Below are 18,487 nucleotides of genomic sequence, written 5' to 3'. Positions count from 1 at the left end.
AAATTCGCAACTTTAGATCTCAGAAGTCCAATGTAGAAAAAGATATTTTCGGTGATGTGTGGTACAACAACACTCACCACAATATCCACAGATTCCCCTCCATATTTGTTCTGGACAATCATGGAATATTTGCTGGAATCCTCCATGGAAACACCTCTGATTGTTAGACTGGCAAACTTGCCCTGGTCAAGGGAGACCACATACTGGAACATGGAAACAAATGTTGGAAGTGTCAATTTGGGATCTTTAATCGAAACACCAAATAAAAAAATAAAAAATAATGTTTATTTTATTTGTGCACACATTACTGTGATTCTCAGTCATCCCTGCGGTTATTTAAGACAAATAAAATTGTTGATGCATTTTTCTCCTTTCATCTATCTTGCTACTCAACATTCATTATATGATAAAAGCGTCATCAACAATGAAGTATAAAATGGATTGTCTATATTTTTATTCAACCTACTGCTCGACTTCAATGAATGTATGACTTATAAATTGCTTTGCAAATGACTGATAACCCGGCCTGCTTCTTATCTAAATCAAATGGGCACTCCTGACACTAATAAGCACAATCCATATAAAAAAATGCATTATAGGAGAGACATTATAGAGAGTATTTGGATTTTATCCTCACTGTTTTCAAAACATTGCAACCATATCGTATCACTTCAAGGTTTGGTGCTTAAGATCCTAAAAACACTTCATCATTTCCAAACCTACTTTCTTCTGTATTTTAATGACACTTTCATTTATATTAGTATTAATCAACAAGTAATGTCAGAGTATGAGTGATTTCTGTTTCCTGTTCATAGCTACAAAAGCATTGTTGGTTCTGGGTTAGAAGTTCCTCATGTGTTTTGGTGGACAGATCACCAAGGACATCAGTCCTTGTTTCAGACACATTGTTAGCAGTTGAAAGAAATGAGAAAAGACGAGGGCAAACCTTCAAAACGTAAACTATATTCCTCCTGGACCTACGCTGCTGTTTCTTTAACGTAAATCTTCAAAGGCGGCAGCAGCCAAAGGGATGCAGATCATGTAGAAACTGACTGGGAAACAACTTTACTTTGTACTAAGTTGGCAAATAGGCCACTAAAAGAATGATAGCTTTAGTTTAGTTTTGTTTGACCAGGCTTATTTTGCTGACACCATTGGTCGGAGGACATAAAATGTATGCAGAATCCTTTACTCATCACATACACTACTCTCTAAATGAAGACAAAACACATCATACAAAAGCAAATACTAAAATGAAGAAGCAAAAATAATAATATTTTTAAAAAGACACACATTGTTCTAATGCCACTTGTCAACTAAGCAGCAAAAAAACCATTTGAAATATTTAAGAGGCCCAACACAAGGGCAGTGAAATATGCTGGTTTCATGCTTGAGAGGCTGTGCATGCAACTGAAAGCACTACGCCTTTATCTGACAAGGTGTTATTTTACCTGATCATCACGCTCGACCTCCACTCCGTTCTTTAGCCAAGAAACTTGAGGTTTGGGATCCCCGCACACTGTGCATGTTAAACTCAGGGTCTAATGATACACATATGAAGATGTATTCATATAATATGACAACTAAATAGATGCACAACCAGACTTTACCTTCTTTTCCATAATGGTGACAACGTCAGGTAGCCCTCCAATCACCTTACCGCGATCTGTAATGAAACACTAGTCACTGAGTAAATTGCCCTGATATGTAAAATATTTTATACAAGCAGAGTGAAAATCGTGCACTCACTCTTTTCGGCATAAGCTTCAGCCCTAATGGAAAGAAAAAAAATAGAAAAAGTCAGATCAAGTTAAATGAAATTGCTACAAATTCCAATTGCTGTTTTAACAAGCACATTTTTGTCGCCCAACAACATAATAAATGACAGACACCCAACACAGTAGTGTCAAGATAAATGAGCTCATTCCAGTTTGGAATGAGTCTTGCAACCTCGAAGCAAAACCCCACTTTAAGATAAATATAGCCAATCTAATTTAGTGATGCAACTTCCGAGTAAAATTAATTTTTCTATGTACAGAGGTCCTGCTGATTTTGAAAGGCACTGTAAGTGCCCAAAGTCTAATGACTGATATTTACATCATGGCTGGCTGCAACATTTAACCCATGACCAAAAATGGCGACCAGGTCCCCCACACACAAAGTTCCAATTCCATGATGTTTTGTTTCCCATTTTGGCCCCTTAATGTTTGGGAAATAGGTAGATGAATCTCAAAAGTGATCTTTTAGCCAATATGCCAAACCAAAATTATATTTTTTTTCTCTGATATTTGTTCAAGTTGTTGCCAACAAGTAGAAGAGAAAAATAAGAGCTGCGTGGAGGGTGAAATGTTAGCCTTAAAACCGGAAGGTTCAGAGATTTGTGTTCTCCTTTTTCCATCTTGACACTAAATATGCAAGCACCAAGCTGCACCTATTGTTCATTCCAGTTGGTAAAATGATGTTCCCCAACACCTCTCATTGAATGTTAATTTTGATAAGGGTTATTGGTGGTTTTCAGTCTGCCTTTTTTGTCATTATGATTATTTATTTATTTTTACTAGCCACTATGTAATATTTTGGTTGATAGATTGGGTCCTGCCTGCCTGGTATCATTTTTTTTGTGCTTTACGCTTTATGTTCCTTGTCACCTCGAAAATGTGTTTGAAATTTTGGAACGTTGTCTTCTTTTTGGAAGTGCTCCTTGTCTCTTTAGGGTTTTTTTTTTCCCATCTCTGTACGTTTGTTTCATTTTTCCAGTGAGATCTGGAGACTCCCATTCACCTGATTACTTGTTTCTTAGAGCCTATGATTATTAGAGAGTGGTTTATGGGCCTTGTTTTTACTTTAGCTTCAAAACTCCAAATCTGTATTATAAAATGTCAAAAGCCTAATACGCTTTCCTGATTTTAACCTATATAATGGTATTTTTTGGTCTTACTTGAGTTTCTGGAACTCGGCGTATGCTTTTTCGTAAACTGTAAAAGACAAAAAATAAATTTTACTTTTAAAGTGACCACACTGAACTGTGTTCTTTCAAAACTTTACTTTAGTCCAAAGAAAGTGTTTCTTTTTTCCGGCACAATTTTTTTAAATCTTAAACTAAGAAAGAGACAAAAGAGGACTGACCTTCACCACTGAGGTCCAGCGTGCGTTTGTGTGAGTCTTCAGGGTCAGTGATCACGATATGGTACTTCCCTTTGTCCTTATCAATTGGCTCAATGATCTGAAAATCCATAAATCCATTTGACATTTCATCCGCGTCTATTTAATCTATAATCCTTATAAAGTGTGCTTTATGGGTGTGAGTGTGTGTGTGTATGTTAAGGTTCTCTTGCTACGTTTGTCCAAACCGTGCAACGTAGAGAGTTGAATTTTTTTTGGGTTGCCAGAAACGGCTGTCGGATCCTAATCGACGAGTGATTGAATTTCTTCACCTTCTCTTGGTGTGTAAACTCAATGTTTTATTTGTTAAACACCCATTTTTCTAATAGCACAACAATTGTCTTTTGGTTCTAAATAAGCAGGTGGAACTGGCGACCGGGGACCCTGCTTGTTTTACATACAAGCCTATAAATCATTCTTATTTAATGTCATTATAATTAGGACGTTTTCAGGCACACTGTTAAAAAAAAAAATCTTTTACCTCCATTGTTGCCATTGCAGGGGTTCCTCCTATCACAGTCTTGTCACTGGGGCAGAGCTTGTTCTCACTATTGAGAAACATCGGGAAGGGGTATTAGTGCGTGCACATGTTGGCAATTATTGTTTATATGAGAGTTTGTACTGCCTACTTTTGAGGTAATAGAAAATCATGTTTACACGCCAGCCTAATGGTACGCCGAGGGATACCAATTTTTCTTTCTCTCGCAATCTGTCATGTGCATTCACAGAAGGCGTGAGCAGAGGTTACAAATCTCATCTCCGTAATTTGTGTTCTATGAATAATTAAATAACCTCAAAAGCTTCGGCTAATCGTGTCACTCTTGCCTTTCCCCTTCAGTCTTTTTCTTTCCCTAAAGCCTTGTCCCTGCATATTCCCAGCACATTAAAATCTTTAGAGCCACATGCACTGCTTTTAAAAGCAGAAAGTTCAGTGCTTCTTCATAGATAATGATAGGAGAGGCTTTTTTGTATTGGCACAAAACAGGCCAATTTTCTACAATAACAAGGATAATGAAAGCACTTGCATCAGCCATCCCAAACCCTATTTTTTTTACCTTGACATGAGCAGAGAAGCCAAACAACATACTTTGAGGTCATCATGTTTGTAGGCAGGCTTAAAATAATCACCTGTCCAATCCCTCCACCCTGCACTTGGCACGCTCTGTTTCATTTATTTTATTTTTCTAAGCTTAGCGGTAATTGTTATCACAAAATGACGCCTTACCCATGGTACCAGACAATGTTCATCTCTGAAGTGTAATACTTCATGTGGCACTGCAGCTGAATGCCAGTAGCTGTGCAGTGGATCACCAGCTCTTGTGCACTCACTCCTGATGGGAATGATGGAGGTGGGAGAGGGTTGCACACAGGTTATTTTCGAAAATCACACAGACACTTTCCGACTGCTGAGAGTCACCGGGGACCTTTCCCCAACATCAGGAGAAGTGTAATTCAATTTCTCTCTTACATGCATGAAGAGCTGCATGACTAAAGGATCACATTTTTTTTCTATTGACCCACAAATGATGAACCATTATTGTGGCCATCTTATATGAATGCTATAGTAGTTTGAGAGTGTTCCACAAGCCGCACATAAATGAAGGCTTGTTGTACTTTATGTGTATCATTTATGATGCTCTAATTAATTATACTCATTATACTGTCATCAATACTACGTGTGAAGAAAGAAGACACTTACCTGCCAGTTGGGTGATCTGGTTTATGGCCTCTTCAAAAACTACAAAGTAATTAAAAAAAGAAGAAAAAGCTTTAGAGTCGTAGTGCAAATATATAAAAATTAATGAAACTGGTTAATATTTGTTTTGAATCTGTTACATGGTTAATTTGTGATGAGCACAGTGCTCATATTCCAAATGTTTTGCTTGCAAGTTAGAGCTAATACTCAGCCTAACAATGGTTCGGAAGCCATATCAAATATGCACTGCCGTGGTGTTAATTTACACCTCATTGGAATTTCATAGGATTGTGCAGTTGGACCAGTGCTGAAAGCATAGATTGTAAGCGTAAAATGTGTCGCAGAGATGTTCACAAGTACACAATAGTCATCACAGGAGATATATGGTTAAAAGAGGAAAAAAATAATCTCAGAAATAAACCAACGCGTTGTGGGCAAGCAAACTGTCACATTTAATTATTTTTATGCCGCAGTTAAAGGTTACAAATAGAATTCAAAGGTGATCGTATTAACCAGTTGTGTTGCTTACATAAACATGTTCTGCCCTTCACTTTAATGAGAAAACGATTTTTCAGACTGTGGTTTACCTGTATTAAATCAATTGCATTTTTAATTTAGTTTGTTTACCTTTTCCAGACACGTCAATTTGACTCATATCCTTTCCTCTATCATCACTGATAGTGGCCTTGTAAATCCCTGATGTTTTAAGGGAGAACTGGAGACAAGCAGAAATCAAATGATGAGTATTTTGATGTCTTAGTTTTTACCTGCATCTACCTAATTAATTCATTAGGAAAATCTTTGGCTGCTATTTTCTTTTACATCAGCCATCCATTGAATTGTATCGAGAGATTGAAATATCACCAGAAATTAAATGAAGTTACCAGTTTAATTGTCAGTTTACAAACTCCTGACGCTAGGTCAGGTTTCACATCAGGGATGATTTCCGTGTCTTCTCGGAACCAGTGGAACTCCGATTCTTTCTTCAAGTTAGCGACCTACAATAAAAACACAACATACAGAAACATTTACTGTAATTGAAGTGGAATCTGGTAGTTCAAATGATGGTTGATGAGGTTAGGCAGCAGAGCAAGCTTCATTTAGAAATAGCATAGGAAAGCAGAAAAGCGCATAAATTATGCAAGCAATCCGACAATAATTGGTGCGTCCATCAAAAGTAGGAGAAAATAATCTTTTTCCGGGGACAATAAGTTTGCTTTGAATAATGCAATACTTTACATATTTGAGACGCAATGTGTTGATCGAATGGGGTGAGCAAAGGCTGGTAAAGTTAGTGCTGCAATATACTATATCTACGTATGGGCTTTGTTTTGTCGCTGTCAGGGCAAAAACCTCTAGAATGCGTTTATGCGACATTTAGCATCGACAATATATGGCCATCATTTTGTTGTGGCTCGTTCGAAGATGGTTAGCTTACAGCTGCAGGCTGGATATTACTGCATTTGCTTTTATGAATACTATTCTATTATTCATTGTACTTATTATAAATTCCTTGACTCAACTCACACTGCTGCAAAGCTCGCTGAATTTAGATGGATAAAGAAGGAAAAATTGATTGTATATTTATTGCTATCAAAAAAGCTGCTTCGGCCTTTTATCTTCATTAACCGCTTGTAAAATGTTTAATCATAGGTCTAATGTTCCGTGTTACCTCCATTAAGCCACTATATTTAGTCATTTTTTTACATGGAGGATCGTATCTTCTTTTGGACCAATTTAGTCTTAATCTCCTATTTAAAATGTATTGTGAGTAGAAATAAATGTCTTCCTAATGCGTTTAATGGCGCCAACTTATACTGAATAACTCACTGCTTATTGTAGATTTACCAAGTATTTGTAAGTTCACTATATGTTCATTAAGATTTACTTGGCCCATTTACTTTTGCTCTCTGTGATGTAGAAGGTTGTTCTTTCACTACATAGACTTGTGGCTTGCAATTAGTCACCCTAAATAATGTATTTCAAACCATAAACACATTTCTGCTTCATGCCAGCCGAAAAACTTCTGCAGTACTTGCAGCGTTGCTTCTCATGAGGGCATATTCTTTCAAACTTCTTTTTATTTTTCATAATTCACAAAGTCAAAATCCCAGCAGCCTCATTTTGGTGAGTCTCAGTCTGGACTTTATCATTAAAGACCATTATTTCATGCACCGGCTCAGAGCTGAACGGCAAATTAGCAAGCCACAAGTGAGCCATCTGTTTGTTTCGAGTGCAAATGTTCAATAATTGAGTTTGGCTGCATTTACCTTGCAAACTAGTGTGACGGAGCAGTCGTCTCCCACGTGAAGGGACAAAAACTCACAGAAGTGGGGGCCTGTTGTTGAGCAATGGGACACAAAAATACTGATGAAACATAATTATGTTTAACTACTTGTGGACCTTTATTGCCTCAACTGCGGGAGCAGTCAAATGAATAATTTAGCAGTACTTTTACATCTCTGTGTGCAAGCTTCTCTTTTTTTAGTGTGGGCCCCCATAAATGCTCCCCACACCTGGACATTATATAATAAGCTAATGTAAGATAAGCAACATAAAGATATTTTTTGTCTGTGTAGAACAGTATCATACAAAGGGGGTTTTAAAATGGTGAAATGAAAAATAATGGTATCACTTGTGCCCTGCGATAAGCTGGCCACCAATTCAGGGTCAGCTGGGATGGGCTCCAGCACCCCCCACGACCCTAATGAGGATAAAACAGTTCAGAAAATGAGATGAGACCTCATGTGATGTCTGTTTGATCACATTAGCTGTGTAAATGTACCTTATGCATTATTTAGATTGGTCTGAATAGCTTTATATAGAATCAATTATTAGTATGAAGAATTAAAATCAAAATTCTGGTTTGACATCCCATTTGAAGACTGTGCAGGTATTTTTTTCTCAAAATAAATTAGTGTCCCGTGGCAAAAGAGATTCCCGCATTCCAGGTTTAGTCAAAGTGATGTATGGGGCTCATAGAAAGTGTGTAATGTGTTTCATACCCTCCTTGACTCGAATGTACTCTCTCCTCTGGTAATCAGCTTCAGCCAATGCAGCCTTGAAAGCTGAAAACACACACATATGCACACAGAATCAGCGGTGGTTCTCCAACTAATGTACTGCAATTCAACCTTCTATCCTTTGGCGCCCGCATACGTGAACATCACATTTTGGGTCACATAGGCCACACTTGTGTATTAAATGCTAATACCGTGGCCTATGTGACCCAAAAATGTGATGTTCACAAATGTGGATGTGAGGCCTTATGAGGTTAAAACATTTTTGTATAAATGTATAGCTGAAATAAACCTTTTTCTAGAACTATTGATGAGTTTTTGCAGATATTTTTCCCACTCTTTCTCACAGAATGTGTTTTTATTTATATTTTTGTCTGATTTGTTTGATGAGATTAAAGTGGAGAAGCCCTGGAAAAGATTAAAATTTCAGAAGCGGGTAAAACCTTTTTCAGTTAATTAATTTGGAAACAATACTCCTCAATTTGATCAACTTGAGAGACTGTAATGTTTTGCACGGTTCTCATAATTGAATTAGTAAAAGCTTCAGTAGACTGAACAGTTTTTTAAGGTCCATCTGTGCACATGGTTTATAAACTGAGGTACTTTGCAATTAGCTAATGGTTGGTTTGTTTTTTACTGATGACAAAATGGGTCTGATTCAGGGAAACATTCATTTGTCTTAGGATTCACCCAATGACTAATTACAGGGTTGTAGTGGATTTCAATATTATATAAATATCATGAGTGTACTAAAGAATTACATAAAACATCCGTTATGGTTAATTTTGTTGTTAGCATTTGACTTGGGAAGATGATCAAACTTCATTGGTTGCTTCTAGTGAGTCTACAGGCTCCTCTTACCATCCCCGATAAGAACCATTGAGCTCTGTGCTTTGCCGCCTCCATCTGTTATCTGGCATGTGTATGTCCCTTCATTTTCTTCAGTAAAGGTGTCCAAGATGAACTCAATGATGCCTGTAGACACATCATGGCCCATCTTGATCGACTGAAAACACAGAAAGGATTTTTTTTGGGGGGGTGATTGGATTTTTTTTTCGGGCTGCATTTAAAATAATAGATGAATAGGATAATGTTTTGTCTAAACATACACTTTTAAATCATTCATTCATTTTCTGAACTGCTTATCCTCAGGATCACGGGATGCTGGAGCCTATGCCAGCTGACTTCGGGCACGAGGCGGGGGACACCTTGAATTGGTGGCAGGCCAATCGCTGGGCACATGGAGACGGACAACCATTCACGCTCACACTTATACCTAGGAGCAATTTAGAGTGCTCAACCGGCCTACCATGCATTTTTTGGAATGTGGGAGAAAAACAGTTACCCAGAATTAACCCACACAAGTCCAGGGAGAACATGCAAACAGGAGTACCGAACTGGGATCGAACCCAGGACCCCAGAACTGTGAGGCTGACGCATTAACCACTTATCCACCGAGCCGCCCTGACTTTTAAATCATTTTTTAAAGAATGCAATTCACTGAATAGCCCAGAGTCAAGTCATTCCATACTTTAAAAAAAAATCTTATCTAAACCAGCCTCACAATCTAAAACAGGGTCTTACATCAGCTGCAGACATTTCCTTGTCATTAACAAAGAATTTGTATGTGACACTGGGGGAAATCTCTTCAGCCTGCAGCCAGAACCTCATTCTGCCTCGCTCCAAAATTTTATAGGCCAACTCTGACTTCAGAGGGATGACTAGAAGAAAGCACAACATTTAAAAGAGGTTAAAAAAAACATTATATTTTCTTTTTCTCTGCCACCAGGGCCTGAGGACAGTCTCTCCGCATTCAGAGAAGAGGAAGAGAGATGAGGTGCAGAAGTGAATTTTGGTTCGGCAGGTGACGCAAAAGCAGGTAAGGGTTGTTTAAATCCAACAAGAGAATTATTTCAGAACCAAGACAAAAAAATGTAAGTAGAGATGGGAGAGGAGAGCGGTAAAGAGCATAGGATGAGCGGTGGATGGATTTAAGAAATTGAAAGTTCACCCAAAGGTACCTACTTGGGTGTCTGACGTCATAACTCTGTGCCACCAGTGTTTTCATCTCTGAAATACAAGTGTATTAGTGTAAGAGAGGAAAGGTATCAAACTGAATATTTGACAAAAAGTAATGCAATGGATTTTAGATTTGCATTTTTTTTTGTAATTTGCGGTTTGTCAGAATGACAACACACAACTACAAAATTTTGAAAAAGCCCATACCGTCTGAGTTAATCGAAAAGCTGGAAGAAACTCCGTCTGTGTTAGTGACAGAGACAGAGAAGGTCCCAAAGTCTCCTTTATCCGCATTCTTAAAGATCAGCTGAGTTCTATGAAGCAGGGCATTAAAGAAACAGAAAGATAAAGACTGACAGATGAATCACGTTAAAGATGTCAAAGTGTGCGTGTGATCTTACTTGTTGCCTTCAGTTTTGATCTCAATTCCTTTGGAGAAATCTGTGATTTCTTCATAATCTTTCTTCCAGATGAACTGAGAGCCTGCGTTCATTTGGCATGCCTCAAATGTGAAAACAATGTCACCCGTCTTCTTATCCACACAGCAGGACACCTCCTGTGAGCCTACATTACATGCAAAAAAAAGCACAACTTTCTTTGACAAAGTGTGACTGCACCATTCTTCATTGGCAATGACTAAGAAGGTGCCTGTCTTTACATTTAAGTTCCTTTTTTTACTTTGAAGAGGGTTTTTTTGGGGGGGAGTGATATTAGTATGAAATAAAGTTTAAATGAATAGGACTGGAAGATGTTTAGACCTTACCTGACACAGCCTTGGCAGTGACGGGGTCAGAGGGCATTGAGGCCATACCAACCCCTGATGCATTCACAGCACGCACCCTAAGGTCATATGTGCAGTCCACTTCCAAACCTGTCACCTAGGAGATTAAAAAAATGTTGTTAGTGTGAGTGTCCTCCAGTCTAGAATTTGCAAAACGTAGCTTGTTTTTTGAATTATTGGCCAGGCTAAGAAAAAAAAATGAGGAAGAAAAAAATAATTTAAAAAAAAATCAATGAAAATTAATTAATGAGAAGAAAAGAAAGTTAAAACAAAGGTAAAAACAACCCTCAAAATAAATTAATTAGAAAAAAGGAGTTGGAAAAATACTTTTGAAAAAAAACACTAAGATAAATTATTTCGAAAACAGAGTTTTAGAAAATAATTAATTCAAGAAGCAACCCCAAAAATAAATTAATTCAAAAAAGGGTCAGGGCTTTTTTTTAAGTGAATGCAATACGCTTCCGTCTAATAGAGCTCCTTTCTCTCACATTTTATTCTTTATAGTCGTCAATGGCATGTAATAATAATAATAATAATAATAATAATAATAATAATAATAATAATAATAATAATAATAATAAATCCCTAGTCCAACATGCAGTTACCAATTTTGTGCAGTAGATGCCAGTGTTATACAGCCTGATACATAGCGTATTTAAATACAATAAATGTTTGGATGTTTCCAATATAGAATAGAAACAACGAGAAACATTTCATCCATACATTAGCATATAAATAATTAATGACTTGGTGGAATAATAATTAAAACACGGTGAAAATAACGCATACATAAAGGCTGTTTTCCCAAAGGAATTCAGGTATCTTCACCTTAAGGAAGCATTGATTAGTGGCTGTCTCGTTGGCTGTAGTCCATTCATCAGTGCCTTTCTTCGCATACTCTACATGGTAACCAGTAACAGGTCCAGAACCAATATATACCGGCTTTTGCCACTCCAGCAACACAGAATCATCTCTAACCTCACAGAATGTGAGATCATAGGCTGGGCCTGTAGCATGGCACACAAAATAAATACTTAAAGATTTATATTATCATGGACACAAGTTGGATATTTTCCTCAGTCCTTTTAATCTTGGACAAGTTTTTTGTTTTTGTATTGTATTTTGCATTTACTAACCCGGCTCGGGCATCGTCCAGGCCTCACAAGTGTAGTCGGCTGAGTGTTCGGATGCCGGTCCCAAGCCAATAAGATTGGCCGCATATAGTTGGAACTGATAGACTGCTCCTTCTGTCAAACCATCCACCTATCAGTGAATGCAGTGTTACTGTCACTTTATAAAATAGTCATTGATTTTAATATACCCCCTACAGTTCTTTAATTGTACTTCCAAAGGAACAACTCACTATTAGTAAAGATTTGTTTCACTCATCTGGTTTTACATAGACATTACCGTGAAAAGTCTTTCAGCAATTGGGGGGATATTGATCTCCCTCCACAGGCTTGTTCCACTGCGTCTCTTATCGACATAATATTCCTTAATTGCTGACCCCCCGGAGTGACTGGGCTTCTTCCAGCTCAGGACCATTGAATGTCCATCACAGTTCACCAAAGCAATTTTATATGGAGCAGAAGGCGTGGCTGGACAAAAACAAAAACAATGTTCAAATGGTGTGGTTGAAGCATTAATTATACACAAATGGCAAGATACAGTAAAAAAAATACTAACTGAGTGCAGCCTTCACTGTGAGAGGTGCAGATTCCTGCGACTCCTCACTGAGGCCAATCTCATTGATAGCTTGCACACGGAATACATAAGTTTCTCCTGTTGTAAGACCGCTAACCACAAATCTGTAACCAGAGCATAACATCAGTTTTAAGCTCCTCATAGTTAATAACTTCACAAACCACTGTGAGCAATGAAATCTGCCCACGATTTTCACTGGAAACATATACTTAGTGCTTTTGTGTGGTTTGTGGTTTGCTGAGGTCCAGTCTTTGGATCCCTTGACACACTGGTCGATGTAGTAGCCAATAAGATTGTTGGGTTCCTTAGGTGGAGCCCACTGGATCAGGACAGAAGTGTCCGTCTCCCGTGTTGAGATCACCTGGCCGGGAGCCGAAGGCACGCCTGATGCCGTAAAATGAGGCAAGAGCATTAGAGGCACCATCACAACAATACTTTTGTACGATAGCTATTGCCTGAAAGGCCCGTCAGTTTAAGATCAGTAGAATTTCGGACCTTTAATTTCTTGGGTTTCAATGGGCCGACTTGGTTCTGAAGGCTCACTAGTTCCAAACATGTTTGCGGAAAGGACTCTGAATTTGTACTGTTGACCCTCTGACAGGTTGAAGACAGCATAGCGAGGGGATCGAATAGGGACCTGCGTGTTAACACGCTGCCAGGCATCACTGTCAGCTGTGCTCTGTATGGAAAGAGGCATATGTAGCACTTTCATACAGTGCATTATTGTTTGAGTCAAAGTAATAATCATGTTGTTTTTGAAGAATATCTGAAATGAGACTAAAGTAGCAATAAACAACAGTCAAAGTGCATTTTCAATAGAGACAAGCCACTGCCTTACCTTTTCTATATAGTACCACATTGGAACTTTGCTAGAGTTTACTGGAGCTTTCCAGCTTAAAACAATGTAAGTCCTGTCAGTTTCCGAAGCGTAAATCCCTGATGGAGAACCGGGAGGTTTTCCGTCTGCTGTAGATAAAAACACAGGATATAAGTGCACAAAAATACCACTACCAATTGAAGTAAGAGTGAATCATAAAATCAATAAACCCACTTTCAACTTCATCATGGTAAGAGACGACATCCAGTCTTCCCCCAAGTTTTTTAGCTAGAGAAATGGGGGAAATAATGTACTTTTTAGCATTTCGGAATGTGCAAGCATTCTAACCGTCACTTATTTTGTTAATCAGAAAATATTCTAAGCGCATGTTAATATCATATTGGTCTCAGTGTTCTAGTGCAACCCACTTTGTAGTCTGTCAAACTCAGTCGGGTCCAGTGCGGCGATGGGGTTAGACATTCGGGAAGGTTTGCTGATTCCTTTAGCGTTGACAGCTCGGACCCTGAAGCAGTAAGAGTGTCCTTCAAACAGGCCAGCCACTGGGTACTTACAGATCTTAATGGGTTGATCATTGCACTGAGTCCAGTTTTCTGTTGCAACCTCACTTCTGCAAAGTGAAGTGAAAAGATGAAACAATGAAACAGAATGAGAGAGGAATTCTTGAAATAAAAAAAAATTGAAAAAACAAGACTGAATGACACTAACTAGCGATAGAATATCATGTAACATAGCCTTATTAAGTTTTAGCTTTGTGTGGTAGTTAACGCCAATGCCTACTTGTCCACAAAGTATCCAAGGATTGGACCCTCTGTAGTAGTATTGGGAGGCTTCCATGACACAATGACATAGTCCCTGTTTGCATCATGGATTTTGATGTCCATTGGGGCACCAGGTGCACCAACAACCGGTGGTGGACCATCTATAAAACAAGTTTCAAAGTGATTTTTATACAGTGGTGTGAGAAAAAAAATTCTAAAACTCCTGACCTGCCACGGAGACAAATGCACTATGTTCTGCAATGCCTCCTTTTGTGACCATCCGCAGTGTGTACAAGCCTTCGTCTTCTTTGTACAGGTCAGGAAGAGTCAAGGTGCTGACTCCTCTGCCGGTTTCGATCTTTACCCATTTAGAATCAAACAAACGAGTATCTGGAGATGAAGTGGAGGAAAAAAAGGCACATGATTACACTAAGAACATTAAAAAAACAAGACTGAATAGTGACCAATTACCATCTCTGTACCACTGTGCTTCAGGTTGCAGGTTGGCCAAGTTGGGCTCAAGGTTCATGGTGGCAGTCAGAGTGGCTGAATCTCCTTCAGAAGCAAACACCGGACCGAATTTCTCCAGGAAGGTAATGTGGATTTTTGTGAAATGGATCTTCGGAAGTATTGAAACTGAGAGAAAATGAAGTAGAAAAGAAAACTGAGGAGACAAATCTCTAAAATCCTTGCAAACCTTTTTTTTAATACCACAAAACAGATATTTTAGTAATTTCTGTTACCCAAACTACAAAAATATATCATCCTCTGACATAAATTCTTATGAATTAATTGGAACATACCAGTGTAAGGGATCCATCCATATGGACAAAACTCTTCCTTCTTGTACCCTAGAAAAGTTTAATAAAGAGGGAAAGAAAGAAGGTTATTTTTTTATTATAATTAAACATGAAGAATGTAGTATTTAAAATTGTTTCATGTATCAAATCTAGAAATGCTAAACTAGACAACCTCTGTATACCTGATTTTCAGGCTTGAATTATTGGAAATTAATAAGAGAGTAAATAGATTAAATGAATGGTAAGGTTTTTGTGATTCCAATGCTTTAATTAGCAATAAATTTAGATTTTTAAAATAAGTGAGGTTCCACCTGTTGCTGCAGTGCTTTATTTAGCAAAATAAAATTGCTGTGTGGGCAGCGTGGATCAATTCCCACTTAGTGGCGGTGTGTTTGTGAGTGTGGGTGGTTGTCTTTCTCTAAGTGGTCCCTGCAACTGACTGGCGACTAGTCTTGGGTGTAGGCCACCTTTCTCCCAAATTCAGATGGGATATGCTCCAACACCCTGTGACCCTGACAAGAATAAGCAGTGTTGAAAATGAAATTTTAAAAAAAATGTGTGCATGCCCTCTACTGGCTCACCTACAGGCAAATAAAAGTTTGTTAATAATTGATACACGAAAAATAAATAACACAACTAGCTCAGGGGGTTGGATAGATACTGTCCGATGCGACATAACCAAGTATCAAGGTAGTCACTTCATGAATAATGGAGGATTAAGACTTCAAAGAAACAACAGGAAGAAGAACAACCACAACTTCAGAGGCGACTTGACAGGCTGCCTTCACCCTGTAATAAAAACAAGAAGACCTAAATCCTGATGATATAATGTAGCTATACTTACTCTTCACAATAATGGAAGCCTGACTAGAGGCTTGTCCATGGATGTTTCCCGCAACAACTGTGTACATTGCTGTATCATTAGTAGAACATCTGCAAAAATAAATAAATAAAACCACATCAATCACTTTCCTACTTTTTCATCCAAAATATCCATAGAGATTATAACAAAAGTGAAATTACCTAAACCTGACAAATGATAACATTCACCTCTAATTGCATTTATGCTTTCCTTCTATTACAAACTATTTTAATATTTCCGGCTCAGGCGCCAAGATAACACTTGTGCATTCTTGACATGATAACTGACATCACTGGCGGTGGATGACAGTGCATCTGCATAAAGCTAGAGGATTGTAAGCGTGTGCATGTCAAACGTGCTCCAGCTCTACTGTGAACATGGAGGTAGCTCATAGGAGGCTGAATATTTGTCTTCAAGTATCAGCAAGAGTGCCATTGCTCTGCCTTGTTTGTAATGGAGAGCAGCATGTAAAGGAGATTGGACCCAAAGAAAGAGCCAGAGCTGAAGGAATCCTTGAGTATCATCTTACACTGAGGTCAGCGCTTGAACAGCTGAGCTTCCCATGAGGGGAGGGAGCAAATATGGGTCTTGATGCTCTAGCACATGACATTATTGTATTGGTACAGGACCTTATCTAATTTACCTTGAAATCTCCAAAGAGTGGGTTCCTCCTTTAGCTCCAACGAGATATTTTCCAGAGGACATGTCCAGGATCATTCCATCTTTGTGCCTAAGTCAAAGATACGGTTTCATGCTTAGACCCGATCTAACAAAGCTGGTACGTATTGGATTTTGGATGAGATGATTTCCCAACTCACCATTTCACAATAGGCTGAGGATAGCCTTCCACAGTGCAAAATAGTTTGATTGGAGTGTTTTCAAAGACAGTGTGAGACCTGAGTCTAACCAGGAAGGATGGGCCCCTGATCATCGGCTCCTCTCGCACATATTTTTGTGGCATCTTCATATTTAACTAAATGGAGAAACAAGAAAGCCAGTGCTTATAGTAGACTGAACACATCATAGAATGGTCTTTATATTTAAGGAGTTATCCTTCAGATAAACACATGAATCAATAGGAAGTGAGAGCATTCTTACCACTTCCTGGATGTGGGCCCGTGTTTTGTACTCATATCTGTCCACCACCTCTTCAGAGCTGAACAACAGGCATATTGTTAAACTACTTCATAGCTTTTTAAACCCTTTGCATTATTAGTAAATGGGCTATTTTTGTTCATCAACGAAATTCAACTCACATTCAACACAAATTTTGACATTGACAATAACGGCATCTAACATTTTGGTATCAGATCTCATCTCATCTCATTTTCTGAACCACTTTATCCTCACTAGGGTCACGGGGGTTGCTGGAGCCTATATTATAAGTAAATACATTTGTAGTTGTTAAAATCATTGACTTTTTGTAGCAATGATTTATTCTGCTTTGGTTTTAAAAAAAAGTTCAACTCAATTCTCCGCCTTTCACGTGCTTGACTTAGGGAAGAATGATGACTCAGAGCTAAATTCTAAGGAACGTTTTTCAACAGTGCAAAGCTCTATTTGTCATGCAAGTGGTTGTCTTGGCGGGTTTTATGCCCTTCAGCTGAAATCATTCCTCTGCTACTTCTCAAACAAGAAGAAAGGCTTGAATTCAGATAAAAAGAGGAACATTCAAATACGTTGCCTGGGGGAATCTGGAAAAGTGTTGACACAGATGAGGTGGTTGATGTTGCATACAGACAAGGAAGCAAGACTAAAAATCCTCTTTCTAATGGATATATTAACTTCTACAGAAATTCACAAAAATGTCGGAACCAAACGGAACTGTATATTGGTTAGCCTGTTGTCAGAAGTGATCTGAACATATGAATGACCAAATATGATTATTATCAATTTTTCCACATATGTCAATCAGGACACTTAAGATATCACATTCACATCAAGTTGAGTTAACACATAAGAATATAGCTACAAGAAAGAATTGAAAACTATCAAAGCAAACATTGTTATGTCTGACAGGTCTGTGCACTAGCAGGATGCTTAATAACAAGTATCTAGAATTAAATAAATAAAAGAGGCCAAAAATAGTCTTGAGAGAGAAAAAAGGAGGAATAGGAAGTATGCAAAGTGAATCGCACCAAATCACAAACAAGATGCTTAACAGAAATTTCTGGCTCAATATAATAATGTGTGAGAAATTGTCACCTATACTCCTGTGAAATTACATAAGTGAGTTCAGGCAGCCCCGGTTTAGCGTGTGGGAATAAAAGAGCTCAAAGCAGCACTTGATATCCCTTTCTTATTAATGTGGTCTGTCAGAATGGACACAAACGTACTCTTCAGTGCAATGAATTTTCTAACAGAGTAAGCTGGAGTGTTTAGACTGCTGTCCTAACAGGACACAGCATCCTGAGAGTACTCGTGTTACTTGTCACACGCAATTATGGCCAGCTTGAGATTTTACTATATCCAAGCTTGGCGCTTCCATGGAACGCCATTAAAGTGAACTTTACACTGATCTTGAAATTTAACTTAGATTACGTGCACTGTTTTGAAATATCCAAATCTTGCAGTATGGCTTCATTTGCACGCAAACCTTCTGTTAAATACTAGTAGTAAGAGCACAATCAGCATGATTACAAGCCATCATACTAAGAGCTTCTTTTGGAATTGGTATTGCAACCAGCACATATCCTGTACCTGCTGTATTCTTTGACCACATACTGGCACTGTTTATGGTGGTATTTGTGGTTGTAACTTCCTCGCTTGATCAACCCCGACATGTTGACACCGCTGTTACTGACCTGTTGGATCAGCAGCACAAACACACACTGTTATTGCAAGATA

General features: G+C 38.3%; 1 protein-coding gene across 5 annotated transcripts in view; it reads right to left on the bottom strand.

Moving 5' to 3' along the window:
* The window catches only part of myom2b (myomesin 2b), a 56,204-nt gene that overhangs the window by 651 nt on the left and 37,066 nt on the right, over nucleotides 1–18,487 (bottom strand). For all 5 annotated transcript variants that reach the window (XM_077594997.1, XM_077594996.1, XM_077594998.1 and 2 more), the window contains 37 exons: nucleotides 18,341–18,444; nucleotides 16,739–16,796; nucleotides 16,459–16,613; nucleotides 16,284–16,370; nucleotides 15,623–15,711; nucleotides 14,782–14,829; nucleotides 14,450–14,614; nucleotides 14,207–14,368; nucleotides 13,998–14,139; nucleotides 13,628–13,827; nucleotides 13,434–13,487; nucleotides 13,221–13,348; nucleotides 12,878–13,061; nucleotides 12,592–12,766; nucleotides 12,365–12,486; nucleotides 12,089–12,276; nucleotides 11,815–11,941; nucleotides 11,507–11,685; nucleotides 10,661–10,775; nucleotides 10,299–10,461; nucleotides 10,105–10,211; nucleotides 9,904–9,948; nucleotides 9,463–9,599; nucleotides 8,740–8,884; nucleotides 7,864–7,926; nucleotides 7,129–7,196; nucleotides 5,743–5,856; nucleotides 5,486–5,573; nucleotides 4,862–4,900; nucleotides 4,388–4,493; nucleotides 3,644–3,710; nucleotides 3,127–3,223; nucleotides 2,939–2,975; nucleotides 1,750–1,772; nucleotides 1,611–1,666; nucleotides 1,452–1,541; nucleotides 78–203 (listed from right to left, as the gene is read on the bottom strand). In XM_077594997.1, coding sequence (XP_077451123.1) covers nucleotides 78–203; nucleotides 1,452–1,541; nucleotides 1,611–1,666; nucleotides 1,750–1,772; nucleotides 2,939–2,975; nucleotides 3,127–3,223; nucleotides 3,644–3,710; nucleotides 4,388–4,493; nucleotides 4,862–4,900; nucleotides 5,486–5,573; nucleotides 5,743–5,856; nucleotides 7,129–7,196; nucleotides 7,864–7,926; nucleotides 8,740–8,884; nucleotides 9,463–9,599; nucleotides 9,904–9,948; nucleotides 10,105–10,211; nucleotides 10,299–10,461; nucleotides 10,661–10,775; nucleotides 11,507–11,685; nucleotides 11,815–11,941; nucleotides 12,089–12,276; nucleotides 12,365–12,486; nucleotides 12,592–12,766; nucleotides 12,878–13,061; nucleotides 13,221–13,348; nucleotides 13,434–13,487; nucleotides 13,628–13,827; nucleotides 13,998–14,139; nucleotides 14,207–14,368; nucleotides 14,450–14,614; nucleotides 14,782–14,829; nucleotides 15,623–15,711; nucleotides 16,284–16,370; nucleotides 16,459–16,613; nucleotides 16,739–16,796; nucleotides 18,341–18,444 — 4,053 coding nt within the window. The remainder of the gene's footprint in view (nucleotides 1–77; nucleotides 204–1,451; nucleotides 1,542–1,610; nucleotides 1,667–1,749; nucleotides 1,773–2,938; nucleotides 2,976–3,126; nucleotides 3,224–3,643; nucleotides 3,711–4,387; nucleotides 4,494–4,861; nucleotides 4,901–5,485; nucleotides 5,574–5,742; nucleotides 5,857–7,128; nucleotides 7,197–7,863; nucleotides 7,927–8,739; nucleotides 8,885–9,462; nucleotides 9,600–9,903; nucleotides 9,949–10,104; nucleotides 10,212–10,298; nucleotides 10,462–10,660; nucleotides 10,776–11,506; nucleotides 11,686–11,814; nucleotides 11,942–12,088; nucleotides 12,277–12,364; nucleotides 12,487–12,591; nucleotides 12,767–12,877; nucleotides 13,062–13,220; nucleotides 13,349–13,433; nucleotides 13,488–13,627; nucleotides 13,828–13,997; nucleotides 14,140–14,206; nucleotides 14,369–14,449; nucleotides 14,615–14,781; nucleotides 14,830–15,622; nucleotides 15,712–16,283; nucleotides 16,371–16,458; nucleotides 16,614–16,738; nucleotides 16,797–18,340; nucleotides 18,445–18,487) is intronic.

This window comes from Stigmatopora argus, chromosome 2 (assembly GCF_051989625.1).
Source record: "Stigmatopora argus isolate UIUO_Sarg chromosome 2, RoL_Sarg_1.0, whole genome shotgun sequence".
In the NCBI taxonomy this organism is placed as follows: domain Eukaryota; kingdom Metazoa; phylum Chordata; class Actinopteri; order Syngnathiformes; family Syngnathidae; genus Stigmatopora; species Stigmatopora argus.
The sequence above is the reverse complement of the archived record's forward strand: the minus strand, read 5'-3'. Positions and strand labels throughout refer to the sequence as shown.